The sequence below is a fragment of the Mytilus galloprovincialis genome, chromosome 1 (genome assembly GCF_965363235.1).
Source record: "Mytilus galloprovincialis chromosome 1, xbMytGall1.hap1.1, whole genome shotgun sequence".
Lineage (NCBI taxonomy): Eukaryota > Metazoa > Mollusca > Bivalvia > Mytilida > Mytilidae > Mytilus > Mytilus galloprovincialis.
The window spans coordinates 123,203,219-123,221,847 of record NC_134838.1 but is presented as its reverse complement, the minus strand read 5'-3'; the positions used below and the strand labels follow the sequence as shown (position 1 = coordinate 123,221,847).

Here is an 18,629-nt window from a genome sequence, read left to right as displayed (position 1 = left end):
TGTGTTCAACGAAAATAATATATAACATGCTGGTAAATTGTTTAACTTTAAATTCATTGATAATAGCTTATGATAGTCTTCTTTATAGCATACTTGTGAAATATACAAACTTAAATTCAGAACTGGGTTGTTCAATTAAATATTGGCATTAATAAGCACAGCAGATTTTGTAAGGAGCACTTTAAAAATTGCCAGTTTTATCATAATTCCATCACAAGTTTAGTATGTGTATTATACACAAGTATAATCACTTCAGTTTTTTCCTGAAAAAATTATTCAAACATTTTTTTGTTCATAGTATAGAATTGAAAATATATTTTCTAATTTCATATTATTTCAATTGTCTATAAATAAAAAAAGATCATTGTTCTCCACAAGAAATATTTTGATTTATGTAGGTTTTACACAAATTATTTAGTAAAATATTGTGATTTTATTGTTAACATTTTACCAAACTTGTTTATATAAACACACTGAATGTTGTATGTATTCTTCACAGCTTTATTTATAGATATTAAGATATATATATCATTATGTGCAATTTTGTGTTAAGATTTTCTATATTAACAGAATCCAATATCTAATTGTAATGGCAACCTGTTATTTTCTTTACTGAATAAATCAGGTCTAATACAGAGAGTGAAATGTAATTTAATGCTCACTTCTCAAATTTGACCTTGTAGAATTTTTAAAAACATGACAATCTGAGCTAAATTTATTGTCAGGCAGAAAAATTCTGAAAAAGTCTCTAAAGACACTATTCGACTTTTGCACCTCGTTGGTTAATATAATTCTCAGTCTCACTTGCAGTTTATTTTCTTGTCATAGTATTTACAAACAGCAGTACTATCATACAAATTAGGTGTTTTACATGTAATATTTCACTAAAGTAAGCATTGAAATTGTATGAAGAATTTGTGACAAATTACACAGTACAGTAAAAAAAAACTTTAAAAGACTTTTGATTACCTGCTTAATTCAGACAGATATGGATTGTGTTAATATACATGTGTGAAAGTGTGTATGTTGTGTAATGTTGTATGACAATGTATGGACTGAATTGTTCTGACTACTCCCTGTAATTGGGAAGATTTAGTTATCAAAATTAAAGTAAACTGAAATAGGCTAAATATAGCCAAACATTTATTTGACATCTTTATTATACTATAACAACTGTTGCTACTTTATGATACATATTTTTAATTTAAGTATGCGAATATTTTAAAGTGTTATATCATAAGTTATGATGAATTGTTTTGAAACTTTTTAGAAGTTCCACTGTTTTGTTTTTGAATATTTCTTTATCTAAGCTCGGTTACTGGGTCACAGATGTATATTTTGTCTAGAAAAGTATAAATGTATTCTATGTTTACAGATGCATCGGTGATGATAATTGAATAAAAAGGGTGTCTTATTTAGATTTTACATATATGTTTTTCTATGTTATGACATTAGTTTTTGTGTTTAAATATTTATATTGATTAAAAGCATGGTCTTGAAAATCCTAAAATTTCATAGTTTTTGAATTTCATAAATTTGTTTTAAAAGCATTTGCAATTAGATTCTGCCTGAGACTTGTTTGAAATTCCCCATTGAAATTTTGAAAAGTTGGCAGGAGTAAATCATCTTTATGCATGATATGTTATAATAAGTATTTTAAATGATTACTCAATACAGTGGTATAATATTAAAAGTCTAATATGTTTTACAACATTTGCTTATATTACATATGTATGTTGTGAGGTGTAAGTTTCATTGTCATTTTGATGTAGGAATACTTGTGCTTTGGAAGGTTTACTATTGTATATAGCATGCCACAGGAATGTGATATTTGAGTTAGCTTCATTTTTATACTTAATATTTATCTTTATTGAGAGGTTGTTGTATTGTTAAACATTAAGCATAAGGGATTTTAAAGCTGATTTCAAGTTGGATAAAAGAATTTTAAATATTTTTTTCAATTATTTCAATTTAAAAATTTGTTAAATCATGCAGCTTTAGAGAGTTTTTTAGTAGCCAGTGTAATAAATGTTCTAGTCATGCTTCTGCAGAATCTCATAATAAGTATGTCCAACTTGCCTTTTAACAAAGTTACATTTTATATTATCTTTCATTGTATCCTCTCATCATATTAATATGTATTTCACATTTCAAAATGACAATAACAGTTTTTACTAAATTTTAATGAAACACAAAATTTGACACTAGAACCTTATATGAAATATTAAAATAGAACTGATACTATTTTTGTAAAATGTTTAAAGATCTGATACTTTTTGTAATATTTAAAGAGATCTAATAAAGTATTTTACTCTGGATTTTTTTTTTTTTTGTCTTTTAAAGAATTTTATAGCTCTCCATTTCATAAAAAATTTACATATTATTATTTTGATAATTTGATCTTCCTAAAAAAAAAAACACTGCTTCCATTTTATGAGTTATCTGCCCTTTATTTACGGTTGTATTGATCATTTTCATATGCTTTATATTTGTAATAAATAAATATGTTTTATCAACATTGCATTGTGTTTTTATTAAAATAACTCTTAACAGCAGTTAATGAGACAACTATGTTTATTTAAAGGTATACAATAGAATAATTACATTAGATGTATGTTTCATTATAATACTTTATTCTGATTGGCTAACTGCACATCACGTGTTATTCCGTAAGCAGTTGCATTGCTCAATACAACTTTTCATTCATGATAACACGTGGTCCAACAATAAAGTGCACAGGCGAATTAAATAAAAAGGTATATAAAAACATGTGTTTTCATGATCATAGCTAAAAAATGTAATTATAAGTATTGAATGCTTCTTTTTGTAACTTTATAGGGTTGTAAAAGCATTGACCGTGCGCACATTTTTAGAATGAAGCGCTTCCGCGCTTCATACAAAATGTACTTCGTTCAACGCTTTTACACCCCAATAAATTTATAAAAAGAAGCATTCAATTCTTAAATGTAGAATTTCTTCTCATCAAAAGAAGATATGAACAATCCATGAAAAGTACAAAAACTACACTTTTATATGCTGTCAACGTTTTTGAAACACGTATTATATATGTATGTTGTCAAGTACAGTTATAGAAAAAGTGATATCAAATAAGAAAGGACAACTCAGATATAGATGACCTTTGAATTCATGCACTTTCCTGGAAATTTCATTTGTCACAATGCTTATGTTATTACGTCAAAGCAAGAATTGATTGTTCATTAACAATGGTTATGCCAATTGGTCTCCTGTTTACATATTTTATTTAAAACATGTAACGATTTCTGATGACATAATATCAAAGCTGAATGATAATTAGTACAAAAATGCCAATATGACAGAAACTACCAGAAAACTTTATAGAGGCGCAATAGCTGCCAATTCATTTCCATCAAATTGACTTTAAACTTTTAGATTTTATTTACAGCATAGTTAATGTAAGTGGTATACTAGAATTACAAAAGGACACTTTAAACAAAGCATTAAATCATAAAAGTGCATCAACATTTTTGGACTGGTTGCCATCTCATAAACCATCAACAGGACCTTCAAAGATTACTGTTTGGCATTTGACCAATGTAGATTATAAATAGTTAAATAAAAATATAATTATAAGGACAGGGTGGGCTTAGCTTGACCTCACTTCATTCATCAGTGATATTAAATTTTCATGCTTAGATCCTCTTCACATGTAGTAAACTACATTTGATGTACTGAATGATTGTTTTTTAGGCATGTATAACTTTGTAAAACGTCCAAGGAATTTACAAACTTTGTAACAGAACTTTTATTATAAACAATTTTTGTGGATTTCCAGCTGATAGAAGAATAATTGCAGCAGTATTTTGATATTGGTTACTCATTGCCTGTTTTAAGCTTATATTTTGGATAATTTTCTTATATTGTGATATGACTGGAATAAGGTTTGACTCACCATATTGGTAGTACTTAGCACAAATACAGTTTACAACATGAAAAGACTCAGGATCCTGGAGTCCTTGCAGTTACTGAGAGATAATTCAAAGCCCAAAAATATAGCAATGTTTAAAATCCATTAGACCTAACTTTGAAAGGGTTGGAAATTCAATCAGAGAAAGTATCAGAAAGAAACCAGATATAATATTTTGAATAAATACACAATAAGGTAAACATACATTTGTATTTACAATAATGCAAAGGGAAAAATGAAGTTATCTATTTATACTTTTGTCATTTTCTATATCAATATATGTTCATGTTATTTTCTTACTTTCATTTTTTAGAGAGATGATAATCTGATAATCCATTGGCTAATATCAGACTTGTTTAGAGAGTTGAAAATCCATTGGCCAATATCAGAGTAAGTCCCAATGAATGCAGTGTACATCCAAGTACTCATTTATTTAAAATAAGACCGACTTTCTGGACATATTTTAGTGATATGATTAGTATCATGATTATTTGGGTTTCTTTTAAAGGCACTATTGTGTTTTGAATTTTTTATGTTAATAATTAGGTCTTTCCACTTTTCTTTGGAAAGACCTATTGTTTTTCTTCTGATTATTTTTTTTTTTTTTTTCTTCCCCCAAATTTTGTTCTTGCGATAAACATTTGTTTCGCAATATGTCGCTTAGATATTTGGTATATGATATCGAACAGTTTATGCACTTTTGAAATTTACCCTGCGTAGCCGAATACTTTTCTTTGTAGGAGTTATCTCCCCAAACACTGTTTTCCTTGTGTCCACAACTCCTTCGCAATCGTAAAAGATTACGACAAATTTATTTTATAAAATTGCTCTTTATATCCTTCGCATGATTTGTTCAATTTCGACCGAAGCAATATGAACGCTCCATATGAGAGTTATTTCCCTTTTTGTATTTGAAATTTTAAAATGTATTTTAAACTGGAACACCATAAGTGATAGAGACCTAGGATCTTTTGATTTGAGGTCCTTGGTGCAAAAAAATGAAAATTAGGTCAAGGTCAAAGGTCAAAGTCATATTCTAATTTTTGAATTTGTCTTATTTTCACTCATTTTCATTAACCTTATAAGATATCGACAAATTATTTTGTATAAATTGTTAGTTGCGACATGTTGTAACTAAATAATTTTAGTTGAAAGGGTGCGTAAACAATGAATGGGAGTTTTAGCCCCTATCATATCTTAAATTATGTTTAAAGTGATATAACTTATTAACCATACATATTAGAGACTAGGGTCTTTTGATTTGAAATCCTCAGTTTGTGACCTTGAAATTGAGGTCAAGGTCATAGGTTAATTTGACATTCTAGATTTTGACCTTTGCTTTAAATTCATATCTATACATCATAAAGCCATATGAACTGACATTTTAGACTGATTTTTATTTATATTTTAATATCAAAATAGATATTAACTGGTGGAAAGACCTTCAATTGTTCTCTGAACAATTGGTTTTTAATTATTAAAAAAATTTGTTAAGATAATCAGAGTTAAATCGGACTTCCATTACATGGAGCTTCAGTTCAATCAGTGAAAACGTTATACATGTATACAGATCTAAACCCTTACCTTTTATACAAAAACTTACAGGAGTTAAAATAAAAAAGAGTATGATTGCAAATGAGACAACTCTCCACAAGAGACCAAATGACACAAAAAATTAACAATATAGGTCACTGTACAGCCTCAACAATGGGTAAAGCCAATACTTCATAGTCAGCTATAAAAACAATAATGTAAAATAATTCAAACAAGCAAACTAATGGCCTAATTTATGTACATAAAATGAATGAAAAACAAATATATGTAACACATAAACAAACTACAACCACTGAATTACATGCTCCTGATTTTGGGACAGGCACATACATACAAAATGTGGCATGGTTAAACATGTTAGCAGGATCATACCCTCCCCTAACCTGGGACAGTGGTGTTACAGTACAACAAAAGAAGGAACAATAGAAATCAGTTGAAAAAGGCTTAACTCATCAGATGGACATGGCAGGGTACTTGTATATACCGACAACTAAAAGTCACTAAGTACAGATCTGAGAGTACTTGCAGTTACTGACAGCTAGTTCAAAGCCACTTACAACTAATAGATAAATCATGCATGTAAGACTAAATTGTTTGGAATTTGATGCGACTGTTATACAACTGAGAGGTTTAGCGCAGTAAAACCAGATTCAATCCACCATTTTCTACATTTGAAAATACCAGTAACCAAGTCAGGAATATGACAGTTGTTGTCCATTCATTTGATGCGTTTTATTATAATTTTGCCATTTGATTAGAGACTTTCCGTCTTGAATTTTCCTCAGAGTTCAGTATTTTTGTGATTTTATTTTTTATCAATCAGTGCACATACAACATCCAATAGATTTAGTGTAAAGACGTGTTTGGTAAATTTCTTCTGGGTTTATTTCATTTTATAATTCTTGTGAATTGGTGTTTTTATTTTGGTTTTCTTTGCTCTTATCTTTTTATCTTGTTTAATTTTTATTTTGTTTAAATACTTATGAATTTAATTTTGGAGGGAAAAAGTTATTTCCCTTGTACTATGGGTTATTCTATACAGAGGGATATAGATGATGAAATCAATACATCATTAACTTTGCGCTATAAAAAAAATCAAATTGCACAGCTACAAATTTGATTGTAAAAATATTTTTGTAAACCTTAATTTTTATTATTAAAAGATTGAAATAGAATACTATCCAATTCTCATTTTTCTAAACAGTTAACCCCTACTGTAATAATGGACTGAGCTAACAATAACAATTTCCGGCTAAAGTACAAGTTGACAAGAATGTTGTGATGTCTCATACTGTCAGAATGTCCGACTTAATTATATTTTGATGGTTATATGAAATTCAAGTCATCATAATGAAGTAGAGAAATTATACAGGGAAAAATTATGGCTAAAATTTTTGAAGGAACATTGATATTTGTGTGTTTTATTACCTTGTTTACATTTCTTGAGTGTGAAATTCACGAGGCTTTTTTCTCAGGTAAGAACTTTTAAAAATTGATGTAGCTGATTAAATTATTTGTGCTCGAACATAAATAAGTTAGTTCGTCATATTTAGAGATAATGTATATACTCCAAATAATACAAAATTCCTCTGCTTTACCACAGTTGCTTAAACATTTCAATGTTCAGTGGCAAACATTTCAGGTAAATAGATGTTCATTTAAGACTCTAGACCCATTGTCTATTTGGCCCTTAAATCATGAAAACATCTAACAAGGGAAACTATTCCTGAAATTTTACAGTTGCTGTCTATCTTTACCATTTTATTTGGATTTCCAGAGAATAGTCTTTAGTAAGTGTCAACTTGACACTTTAATCTCTCTGTACTTTTGATCACTTTGGTAATTTTATATCGCCATTGTATAAAACTCATTGGTACGTTGTATTTATCATGTGGCACTGCAGAGAAAATAAATAAATAAAAAAATAAATTAATAAATAATTGACCCTTATAAAATCTTAACTATCTATTTTGTGAACCTTCCAGTATTTTTAATAAAGACCCTAACAAATGTTGAATATCTTCTATGTGATGTTTGTAATTTTCATTTTCTATTATATTTTTAATTCCCGATTTTGAGTTATGTCCAAATAAGACACATTTTATTTTAATTGCATACATTTACAACACAGATTGGAATATGTTGCCAATTAATATTAAAAAAATAAAGAAAATAAAGGAATTAAAAATTAGTGTCAAAGAGCACTTGGCCAAAAGTTATAATGCGGCTTCATCAGACTCCTTTTTATATTATTAATCATATTTTTATATAAATTATTTTATATGAATTTTTATGTTTTAAAATTAATTTGTTTAAGCCGTTTACATTGGAAACAAGCTTTAGAGCTTTCATGGGTTATCCCTGATAAAATATCAGCAAATATTTTTCATTCACTAAAGGATACTGCACTCATAAAAATGCCAATATATTATATCATATGTGTTAGTTTTGTCTTAATGTATCGTATATATTGTGTATTGTAATTATAAGTGTAGCAGTTAGGATTATTATGTCATTATTATTTCCCTTGTTTAAAACTATAAATTTCATATTTATTTATTTGAGGATTTACATGAAGCTTATTCAGTACATATTTCATTGTATTTGTTAAGTTGCATAGCTTTTGGTATTTGAATTCATTGGTTAAAGATATTCATTCATATTGTAAAGTTGAATATTTGCATCATTGCAAAACCTTTGATTACCTTCTTTGGAAGACCTATATATTTTATATAATTGGTTTTAGATTATTTAGTTGAATCTTCAGAGGACTGACTTTCAGTCCAACCAAGGAAAGCCAAGCTTTCCAACCATCATTTAGGTTAGTGCATTATATTGTTTTCACTGTTTTTGGTTTTCATTTACTTAGATATATTTAAGCGCATCACATTTGGCATCCGTCGTTTCCGTACAATTCAGTTCACAAACAAGATCAAGCTGTGGTCCCCATCCCCAAATCTTCAGCAGAATTGTTCTGCTACATAAGTATGCTTGATATTTTATTGAATAAAATATTATTATTATTATTATTATTATTAAATAAGAAATAACTATGACGTCTTGAAAGGCCATTTTATTTTTTTGCTTTGATGCCTTACTGCTCAGTAAAATAGAATAAAGTAGCTTTTCTAGAGGTTATAATAATCTGGACTACCATGTGAGTGATGTCCCTGAAAGTATGGCAGTATTATTAAACTTTTGAAATATTCCAATCAAAGAATTTTAGGATTAAGATAATTTTATTAAATATTAGATATGTTTATTTGCATACATGTATATACACTTTTTTATTGTATAAACCATAACAGAAAGAACTGATTGAAGCAATCAGTATGACTGTGAAAAAAACAGTCACATTTAAATTTATATATTAATAAATATATCACAGATACATGTATAAAGAATAAACCTTTGATTTGATGTTAAAAGATGATCTTTAACTTTTATATTAACAGGAGATTGTAAAAAAGCAACAACATTCTGTAAACATGAGTGCATTGACATAGACAAAGGATTCATCTGTAAATGTCATTCAGGTTATCAACTGCAAAAGGATGGCCAGTCTTGTCAAAGTAAGTTTTCAGTGTGGTATGTTGTAATGGAAGCAAGACAACTCACCCCACTGGCAAAATGTTCCACTGGCAAAACGCCCCACACCAAATCGCCCACTATTTCACCAACTCGCCTACTCTTATTTACCAAGTCCAATGCAGCCCACTTATGAAAAAAGTTAAAATCCCATTGAATATAGGTCTGAAATCTTGCCCCACTTATGAAAAGGGTTAAAAATCCTGCTGAAAATAGGTCTGTCAATTCCCAACCTATATACAACAGGAGTTTACCCTTTTCATAAGTACATATATGGTTAGTTGGGAAGCAAGAGTAGGACGAGTCGGTGAAAAAATTGAGCCATTTGGTGTGGAGCCAAATTCAGATATTTTTGGTAATGATATCCCTAACTGAAAAATTTACCAGTTTCATGTACTGGTATACATTTATTAAAATCTCAAACTTATGAATAGACACGAATGAGTTGTCATCAGTGTATCCGATACTCTGTCTGACCGACGAAATGACAGACAACAAATCATTCGGTCAGACAGAAATTTTCTGATTTTTTGGTTGAAGATATAGAAGAAAAATCTCAAATTTCTTTTTTGCTCAGGCAAACCCTAAAACTGTTTGGCACAAACTGTGTGATACATAAATACTTTAAGATGGTGCCAAAGGAACATCACCACCTGAAAAAGGAATATAAACAATTGGGAATGAAAAATCCTCCCTTTTGTCACACATTTTAGTGTAGAGTTTCCTGTGTTAAGGTAGCACAATACAAAGATTTGTTCACTCCCAATCAGACAACTTTAAACTGATGTAATTCATTTAATGCTTCGTTATATATTATAAATGAGGTACCAAAAGAAAGAAGAAAGATTCATCTTTCAAATTGTGATAACTTCATTATGACATAATTATTACATAATTAATTATTATGTAATAAGTTGCTTTATTGTGATGTCCACACTTGAATGAATTTAGCATCTTTGTTCTTCATATCATCCTAAAATATTTAATAGATTCTTGTACAACACAGCTTGACCTCCAAAACTGTGTCTCAGATTTCCAAAAACACCAATAGTGCAAATTATATACCCAATTGAATTTAGTGGTCTCTTATGAATTATTGTTGCAAATTTCCTTGTAGATTTATGAGAGAATGAAATACAATAGGAAAAATCTGAGACACAGTTTTGGAGGTCAAACTGTGTTGTGCAAGAATCTATAAAATATTTTGGGATGCTATGAATAACAAAGAAGCTAAATTCATTCAAGTATGGACATCACAATATGGCAACTAATTACATAACAATTAATTATGTAATAATTATGTCATAATGTAAATGAAATTATCACAATTTGGAAGATTAATTCTTCTTCTTTCTTTTGGTACCTCATTTATAAAATTTAAAGAAAGATGAGTGGAATTACATCAGTTTAAAGATGTCTGGTTGGGGATGAAAAATCTTTGTATTGTGCTACCTTAAATCACAGTATTTAGGCAACTGTTTTTTTTTACAGAAAAGTTGATTGTTGTTATGCTAGAAACAACTTTCTGAAGAATTCAGATTTGTAGTGTTATATGTGACTCACATTTGTGGGATTTGCACAGATTTCACATTTCACTTACAAAATTGACATATTTTCTAAAACTATTACCTGTTCCATTCTTTTTACAGTTCTCTTAAAATCAGAAACCAATGAATTAATGATGAGCGTCTGAGAAGCAGCAAATTAAATTGTTGTGGCCTTATACTTGTAAATTAGATTATTGCCCAGCATTCAGTAGAAACTCTGTTTGCAAATTATGACCTTTCAGACTCATTATTTAATTACTCCAGACATATTGAGGTAAATAATTAATGAAGTTTGAGTTATCTCATCAATAAATTCTTGATTATTGGAAATGTATTTATCTTAGATTGAAATATGACCAAGTCAGCCATACTTTTGGAATGGAATGATGTGTTCTTTTTGCAAAAATTGTTTAATGGCGAAATTGGTAGCAAAAAATTGGCTGATTTAGATAAAAACATCTTTCTGAAATTCTACAAATGCTATATCAAAAGTTTAAAATTTTGAACTGAAGACTTTTAAATTAAGAATGAAACATGTGTTCACCAAATTCAGAAGTAATCACTTCAATATTGTTTTTGTGGTAAATAGTCTGATTAGTTGACATGTAGAGCTCTAATCGTTCTGAACATGTACTTGTATAAAATATTTGCCACTGGACATTAAGCATCTAACAATCTATCATGTAGAACTCTAGACAAAATGTTTTGTCAAACTTTTGAATGGCTAACCTCTTTTTTCCATAAGAACACTTTCTACATATCAAAGTCATCACTTACTTAAACCTTGAAACATAAGAGGGATATTTCTTTTTTAAGACAAAGCCAAAGTTAGTATTTCTTGCTTCATAAACTGAGAATAAGTATAAATTCAAGAATTTGAAAATTGATTACTATAAAGACAATTTTTTACATTTTATTAACTTTTTTTTAACTTAAAAGACCTTTCTAATTAAAACTATAATTTATATACAATGGCACTATGTAGTACACACTTTATGAATGTTTTATTGAAATCCATCCACAGACTAGGCAGGAAATTTACGAAAACATAAGTCATAAGATGGCTTACTAATATGTGCATACATATCACATAGTCCAATGTTATTTGAACTGATATGATAAAGAAAAGAGATGCAAATTGTCATTAGTTACCTTATATTCTTAAGAACTGTTATGTAATGTAAAATTACTGACTGGATGGAAGAATACCTGAAGAAATCAGCCAATCTAGCAGATTCTAAAGAATACATCATCAGAGCTTTCTGATTAAATAAGCATCTATAATGATAGATACAAATTAACAAATTGTCCATGAAGTATATAAATGAAGGAATGATTTCTGAGAGTAAATATACATTTGCTCTCATACTAGAGAAATTAAAGGATTTTCTCTCTGACTGAAACTTCCATTAAGCTTTACTTTTCCAGCAAAGGAAACTAAATTGGCAATTAAATGAGGCTATCATTGAAAGGATCATCCATGGATACATTCCTACCCTTTAACATATAAAATTATGCATAGCATTCCAACTCGACTCTTCTAAAATTTCGATAAAAGGTAAAATTTGTTTGAAACAGTGGCTTGACATTTACAGAATTATGGGTAATTTGTGATGTTTATGATAATACAATAATTGCAGGATGAACCTCGTGTTTTAATCAATTGCATACCAAGATATGATGTATTGTAAGAAACCAAACATGCTCGTTTGAAACGAACACTAACCAAGAAATCAATACTATCTTAAGAATCAGTAGAAAAAGATTTTTCTATTAATTTTAGACAAATAGTTGGTAATTCCATGACAGATGGTCAGAGTAATAGTTTTTATAGCCTAGGGATTCCTTTGCTGGTGTAATGATAAAAAAAGTCAACAGGCAATAATTTTATCAATATTTATTTTATAATTAGAAGGACATTTTTATCAATTTTCCACCTTCATTGAATAAATATGTAAATTGAGCTTAATTGGTAGTCTAAAAAGGTTCAATAATTATATCAATTAAAATAGAAGATTTTTTTTTGAAGTGAGGAGGGGGGTATTGTCTTGTTTACTAGTTCTATGGAATCAATTAAACTATTCTGTGTATTTTAGGGTTCTGAGACATGGAAACATTTATGAAAGTGATGAGTTGATGCAAAATAAAAATTTTTTCTTGGTTATTTTCAGAAAAATCTTGTGTATCACCAACAATTTATCACCTGTAGATTGATTTTAATGCTGGATAAGATAAGCCAATGAAATTTAAATTACTTTTTTTTTGTTGAACATAGGGAATACATTTTACATTCTAAATAATACCGTTTACATAAAGAAGTTTGTTACTATGCTAAGATTGAAAATTACTGTATGAAAATCTTCACAATTTGAAAATGTCAAAGTATTGATTTTCATTATGGTATTAATTGAATTTAAGAAGGCCTAGGCCATTTGAAGAAGAAGAGAAAATAAAATCATATACCATGTTGAGTTTGAATAGTAAAACCAAATTTGATTGCTAGATCTCTCATTATGATACGAAAATTAGAAATATACCAGAAGTAAAAACCTATATGTTGTCAAATATCAAAAAAATGCATTGCTCTTCTGATAAATATTATTTGTCTTCAAATATTTATGTATTGATTTTGTGCATTGATCTCTTGACAAAAAAAACCTGATACCAAAATGATTGGATCTAAATGCATCAGATTTAAAACATGATAACAAGATGCATTTACTGCAGCACTTCTTTTCAGACCCCAAATAAGAGACATTGCAATGTTGAGACCATAATCATTTACTTTTGCTTTTTTGTCAATGTCTTTTATTTATAAACTCATGACTTTGCTTATCTCTAAGTAAGAAATTATTTGAGCCCAAATTAGGCCAATGAGATCAATGAGGGTAGTAATGCCCTTTACCGTCAGGCGTCAAACGGCCATTTCTGGCTACCGTTAGCGTCAAATTGATTAAAATTTTACCGTGATTCATCAAAATATCCTTATCATGATTTGTCAGAGGTCTCAAATAATTATTGTTACCGTTATTTTGGAAAAAAATTAATTTGATTAGTCAAAATCATTGGATTTTTGGATCGTCTAATAGAAAGTTCATATTGTATTGTCATACACCAAAAATACTGTTAAAGTCATTTGTCAAGAATTTTTACCATTATTCCTCATGAAGGTACCCCCATTACCACCCTCATCAATGTGCATGTCATATTTACATTAGTAGCACCACAATGTATTGGTCTCTGTGACATTGTAACTCATTACTGTAAATTCAGAAATTGTTGCCTATATTTATTATTGCGATTTAGTCCAGGAACTTTATATACTAGAAATTCCCTGTTGTGTCATTGAAGACTAAAATGCGATTTTAATTTTTGCTATATTCAGAAAAAATCCTGTGATATTTATATAAAAAAAATCAAAAATGTGAGTTTACTTTTAATTATTACGATTATTACCCTGTCACAATTTTTCGCAATAATGAAAACATTGCAATAATTTCTGAATTTACAGTACTTTGTAAATTTCTTTACAGGAATTTTAGGTTACAAGACTTAGTATAAAAATTAGGAATACATTGTACAATGCAATGGTCTCAGTTGACATTGTTACTATTTACTTTGTTAATGTCTTGACATGAATTTCTGATTACAAATACCTTTGAAAGTACAATGAAATAGTGTCAATGGATGTTGTAAGACATGGTTTTCTTGATCTGTTTTTAGGAATTTCTGGTTACCAGTTCATTGGATCTAATGGTATCAGTGTAGATACCCATCATCTGTCATCTGTACAAAGCATTCCATCATCTCAACAACATAACTTGGTACATTCAGAAGCAAATAATCAAATTAGTTATAACAAATTGAAGTTAAAAAATGAAAATCATAATGTGATATTAGGCAATAAAGTTGATACATTTTCGCCAGTACAAGACCATGTTGTGTTGGGGGCAACTGGTCATCTGGCTCCTTTGGCCATAATGCGACCTCCAACCTGTGATGAGATAATATGTCAAAATGGTGGCCATTGTGTGGCCCGAGGTCCTGCAGCTAAATGTGATTGTTCACTTGGTTTTGGTGGCAGATATTGTGACAAAAGTAAGTAAACTTAATTCTTGGAAGGTTAAAAAATCTGCTTCGTTAAAATTGTCCAGTTTTAGCTTTGTTGATTGGTGATTGTTGGTTGCTTAACATTCAGTGACCTCTTTAAACCCTCTTTGAATTTATTATTATTATTAGCTCACCTGACCTGAAAGGTCAAGTGAGCTTTTCTCATCACTTGGCGTCCGTCGTCTGTCGTCCTGCGTCCGTCGTCTGTCGTCCGTCGTCCGTCGTCCGTAAACTTTTACAAAAATCTTCTCCTCTGAAACTACTGGGCCAAATTCTACCAAACTTGGCCACAATCATCCTTGGGGTATCTAGTTTAAAAAATGTGTGGCGTGACCCGTCAAACCAACCAAGATGGCCGCCATGGCTAAAAATAGAACATAGGGGTAAAATGCAGTTTTTGGCTAATAACTCAAAAACCAAAGCATTTAGAGCAAATCTGACATGGGTAAAATGGTTGATCAGGTCAAGATCTATCTGCCTTGAAATTTTCAGACGAATAGGACAACCTGTTGTTGGGTTGCTGCCTGTGAAATGGTTATTTTAAGGAAATTTTGCAGTTTTTGGTTATTATCTTGAATACTATTATAGATAGAGATAAACTGTAAACAGCAATAATGTTCAGCAAAGTAAGACCTACAAATAAGTCAACATGACCAAAATTGTCAGTTGACCCCTTAAGGAGTTATTGCCCTTTATAGTCAATTTTTAACAACTTTTCGTCATTTTTTGTAACTTTTCTAAAAATCTTCTTCTCCAAAACTACTTTGCCAAATTTAACCAAACTTGGCCACAATTATCATTGTGGTTTAAAGTTTAAAAAATGTGTCCGATGACCCAGCCTGCCAAACAAAATGGCCGACATGGCTAAAATTAGAACATAGTGGTAAAATGCAGTTTTTGCTTTATATCTTTGAAACTAAGACATTTAGGGCAAATCTTTCAAGATTTAAATGTCCATCAGAATAAGATATATCCCCTCACAAATTTTGAGTTGAAACGGACAACCTGTTGTTGGGTTGCTGCCCTAAAATTGGTGATTTTAAGGAAATTTTGCAGTTTTTGGTTATTATCTTGAATACTATTATAGATAGAGATAAACTGTAAACAGCAATAATGTTCAGCAAAGTAAGATCTACAAATAAGTCAGCATGATCAAAATTGTTAGAGGACCCCTTAAGGAGTTATTGCCCTTTATAGTCAATATTGAACAACTTTTCGTCATTTTTGTAACTTGTATAAAAATCTTTTCTAAAACGACTTGGCCAAATTTAACCAAACTTGGCCACAATCATAATACTAGGGTATCTATTTTAAAAAAAAGTGTCTAATGACCCCGCCTACCAACGAAGATGGCCGACATCAGTAAACACATTAACAGGTGAGCGACACAGGCTCTTGAGAGCCTCTAGTTAGTTATACCAAGAATTGACATTTCATTTGTAATAATACTATGATTTCAAGAGATCTTTTTTTACAATAAAAAGTGATGGTATATTGTTGAGTAATGATTAAACTTATTTAATGTAAAAAAAAAAAAAAATTATATCAAAATTGACATTGAATTAATAACTGTTTTTACAAAGATGGTTTTAAAATTGGCAGACTTCCTCAATTTGTGACTCATTTGTAATATAGATAAAAAAAATTCTTTGTTACTTGAACAGATGAAATAAATCCAGAGAGAATTGCAAATGTCATGTTAGTAATTTTCATGTTTTTTAGTCGTGTGACACAAATTAGGAGAAAAGTATAAAGTATTTTCACGATAATGGTCACTAAATTAAACTTATTTAACATAACAATATACCATCCTTGATTTATATATTCAGTCACCGCATTACATACAAGATTGAGTTCACATCTTTTAATTTAAGTTGTGTAAAAATATGATAAACCCACATACTATTATGTATAGTGAATTTCCAAAAAGAACAGATAAGCAAAACTGCCAGTACTTAAGCAAGAATCATATTTCTATTCTTGAAACACATTTTTTAAGAAATAGACATCTAATAGTAATACTGTATAGGTCACCTTCACTATGTCAGATGAGAGGCTCTTAATTGCCATGAGTCTATATGCTGCTAGACAATTTCTGAATGAATTGATATGTGAGCATGTCTGATATTTAAAATAACTAAATTCCCTAACCATACCATTTGTGATCATACCTGAATATCAACATCACCAAATTCTGTACTAGGGTCATTGCATTTTGAAACGTTGTATTCTATTATTTCGTTAGTAGTATTTGTGAATATATGGATATTATATGATGTGATATTTTCCTTTATTACAGATGTTCCTGTAAAATATCCCAAGTTTTCTGGAGATGGTTACATGGCATTCCCTGTTTTAACAGACAGCTACAAACAGTTTGAAGTTAAGTTAAATATTAGACCTGACAGATCAAATGGTTTGATTTTGTTTAGCGGGGAAAAGAAAAATGCAGAATCAGACTTCTTTTCCATATCCCTGGTGGATGGTTTTGTAGAATTCAGGTAGTCATTGATAATTAATATAGAGTGCATATATTTATAGATTATCGTTGATCATCTCAACGAGATTGATTTTCTCACTTGAGCCGGGATGGCGAAAGCAAGAAAGTCAATCAAGTTGAGATGACCAATGATAATCTATTTATCGCTATTTTACCTATGACAAAGTTGTCAATTTCATGATCTTTTATGTCAATTTCCTTAGCAACACCACATGACTGCTTAGTTTCTAGCGATAATTTTCATCTCAAGCGAGTAGCATGATATGAAAAATTATCACAAAAAAAAATATCAAAGGAAAAATGCTCAAAATAGCAATAAAAATAATTAAATAATACAGGTATTGAGATGTGAAGTCAAAGATATGGTCTTTTATTACAGACAAGTTCTGCTAAAACTGACATATATAAATACATTGTTTTTTACCAACTTGCGATCTCAATTAATATTCTACCTGGAATAAAATCAACAAGTATTAGTGTTTATTGTATTATATGACAATAACAAAAGTGTTTTTTAGGATACAGGACTAGATTAGAGGTTTGACAACCTTACCATAGCACTGTTGGATCTGAAACTCAGCCTACTTATGTGAATATTGAAGGGTAAATATAACCAAAAATTGGACAATTAATGTTTATAGTTACCTATATAACATAAGAAACTATTTTTCAGGTATGATTGTGGTACAGGTATGGCTGTTATAAAAAGTAAAGACCGAGTTCACATAGGAGATTGGAATATGGTCACAGTAAAAAGGGTTGGCAATGAAGGCTCCCTGAAGCTGAATGATCATGATATCATACAAGGTCTATCAAAGGTATATGTTTGAATTTTATAAGACAAACTTGAGTGTGGTAAAAGAATAAGGCAGACCAACAATGACATACATCCTTCCAGTAACTGCATTCTTTATTGGAATCATTCATAATGAACTGTATGAAACCTTAAAACCCATGGAAATTTATTCATGTTATGATTATTAAAGAGTAAGAGTAAGGGGTATCCATCCATGATACAATATCAGTATGCACACATAAAACAAAAAGCAAAGAAACAGTGCCTTAAAGCTGTTCTTCATCTTAATGTCAAACCTTCAACATGGAGCAATAAAACTTGAACTTCACTGCAAATTTAATACGGCCCCTAGCACCATTTCGAACAGAATTATTTGCAAACTTATGATCACGTCACAACTGTGAATTGAAAGACAAAACCATTGAATAATATCAATAGAATAAATGTGGCAAAGAAATTAAACATGTACTGTCAAATTTAGCCCAACAATCAAACTGAAGATGTAAAAAACAATACAACCATTAAGACAACCACAGGACACAGAAGATAGATGTTAGATAACTTAGCAGGAAATAAAGTTTGTATAAG

The 18,629-nt window shown here is 29.8% G+C and overlaps 1 protein-coding gene across 2 annotated transcripts in view; it reads left to right on the top strand.

Moving 5' to 3' along the window:
• The first annotated feature begins 6,735 nt into the window (after positions 1 to 6,735).
• LOC143056677 (pikachurin-like) overlaps positions 6,736 to 18,629 on the top strand; it is a 41,849-nt gene continuing 29,955 nt past the window's right edge. For both annotated transcript variants that reach the window (XM_076229839.1, XM_076229834.1), the window contains exons 1-5: positions 6,736 to 6,975; positions 8,956 to 9,072; positions 14,359 to 14,733; positions 17,045 to 17,246; positions 17,919 to 18,063. In XM_076229839.1, coding sequence (XP_076085954.1) covers positions 6,882 to 6,975; positions 8,956 to 9,072; positions 14,359 to 14,733; positions 17,045 to 17,246; positions 17,919 to 18,063 — 933 coding nt within the window. In that variant the 5' untranslated portion in view covers positions 6,736 to 6,881. The remainder of the gene's footprint in view (positions 6,976 to 8,955; positions 9,073 to 14,358; positions 14,734 to 17,044; positions 17,247 to 17,918; positions 18,064 to 18,629) is intronic.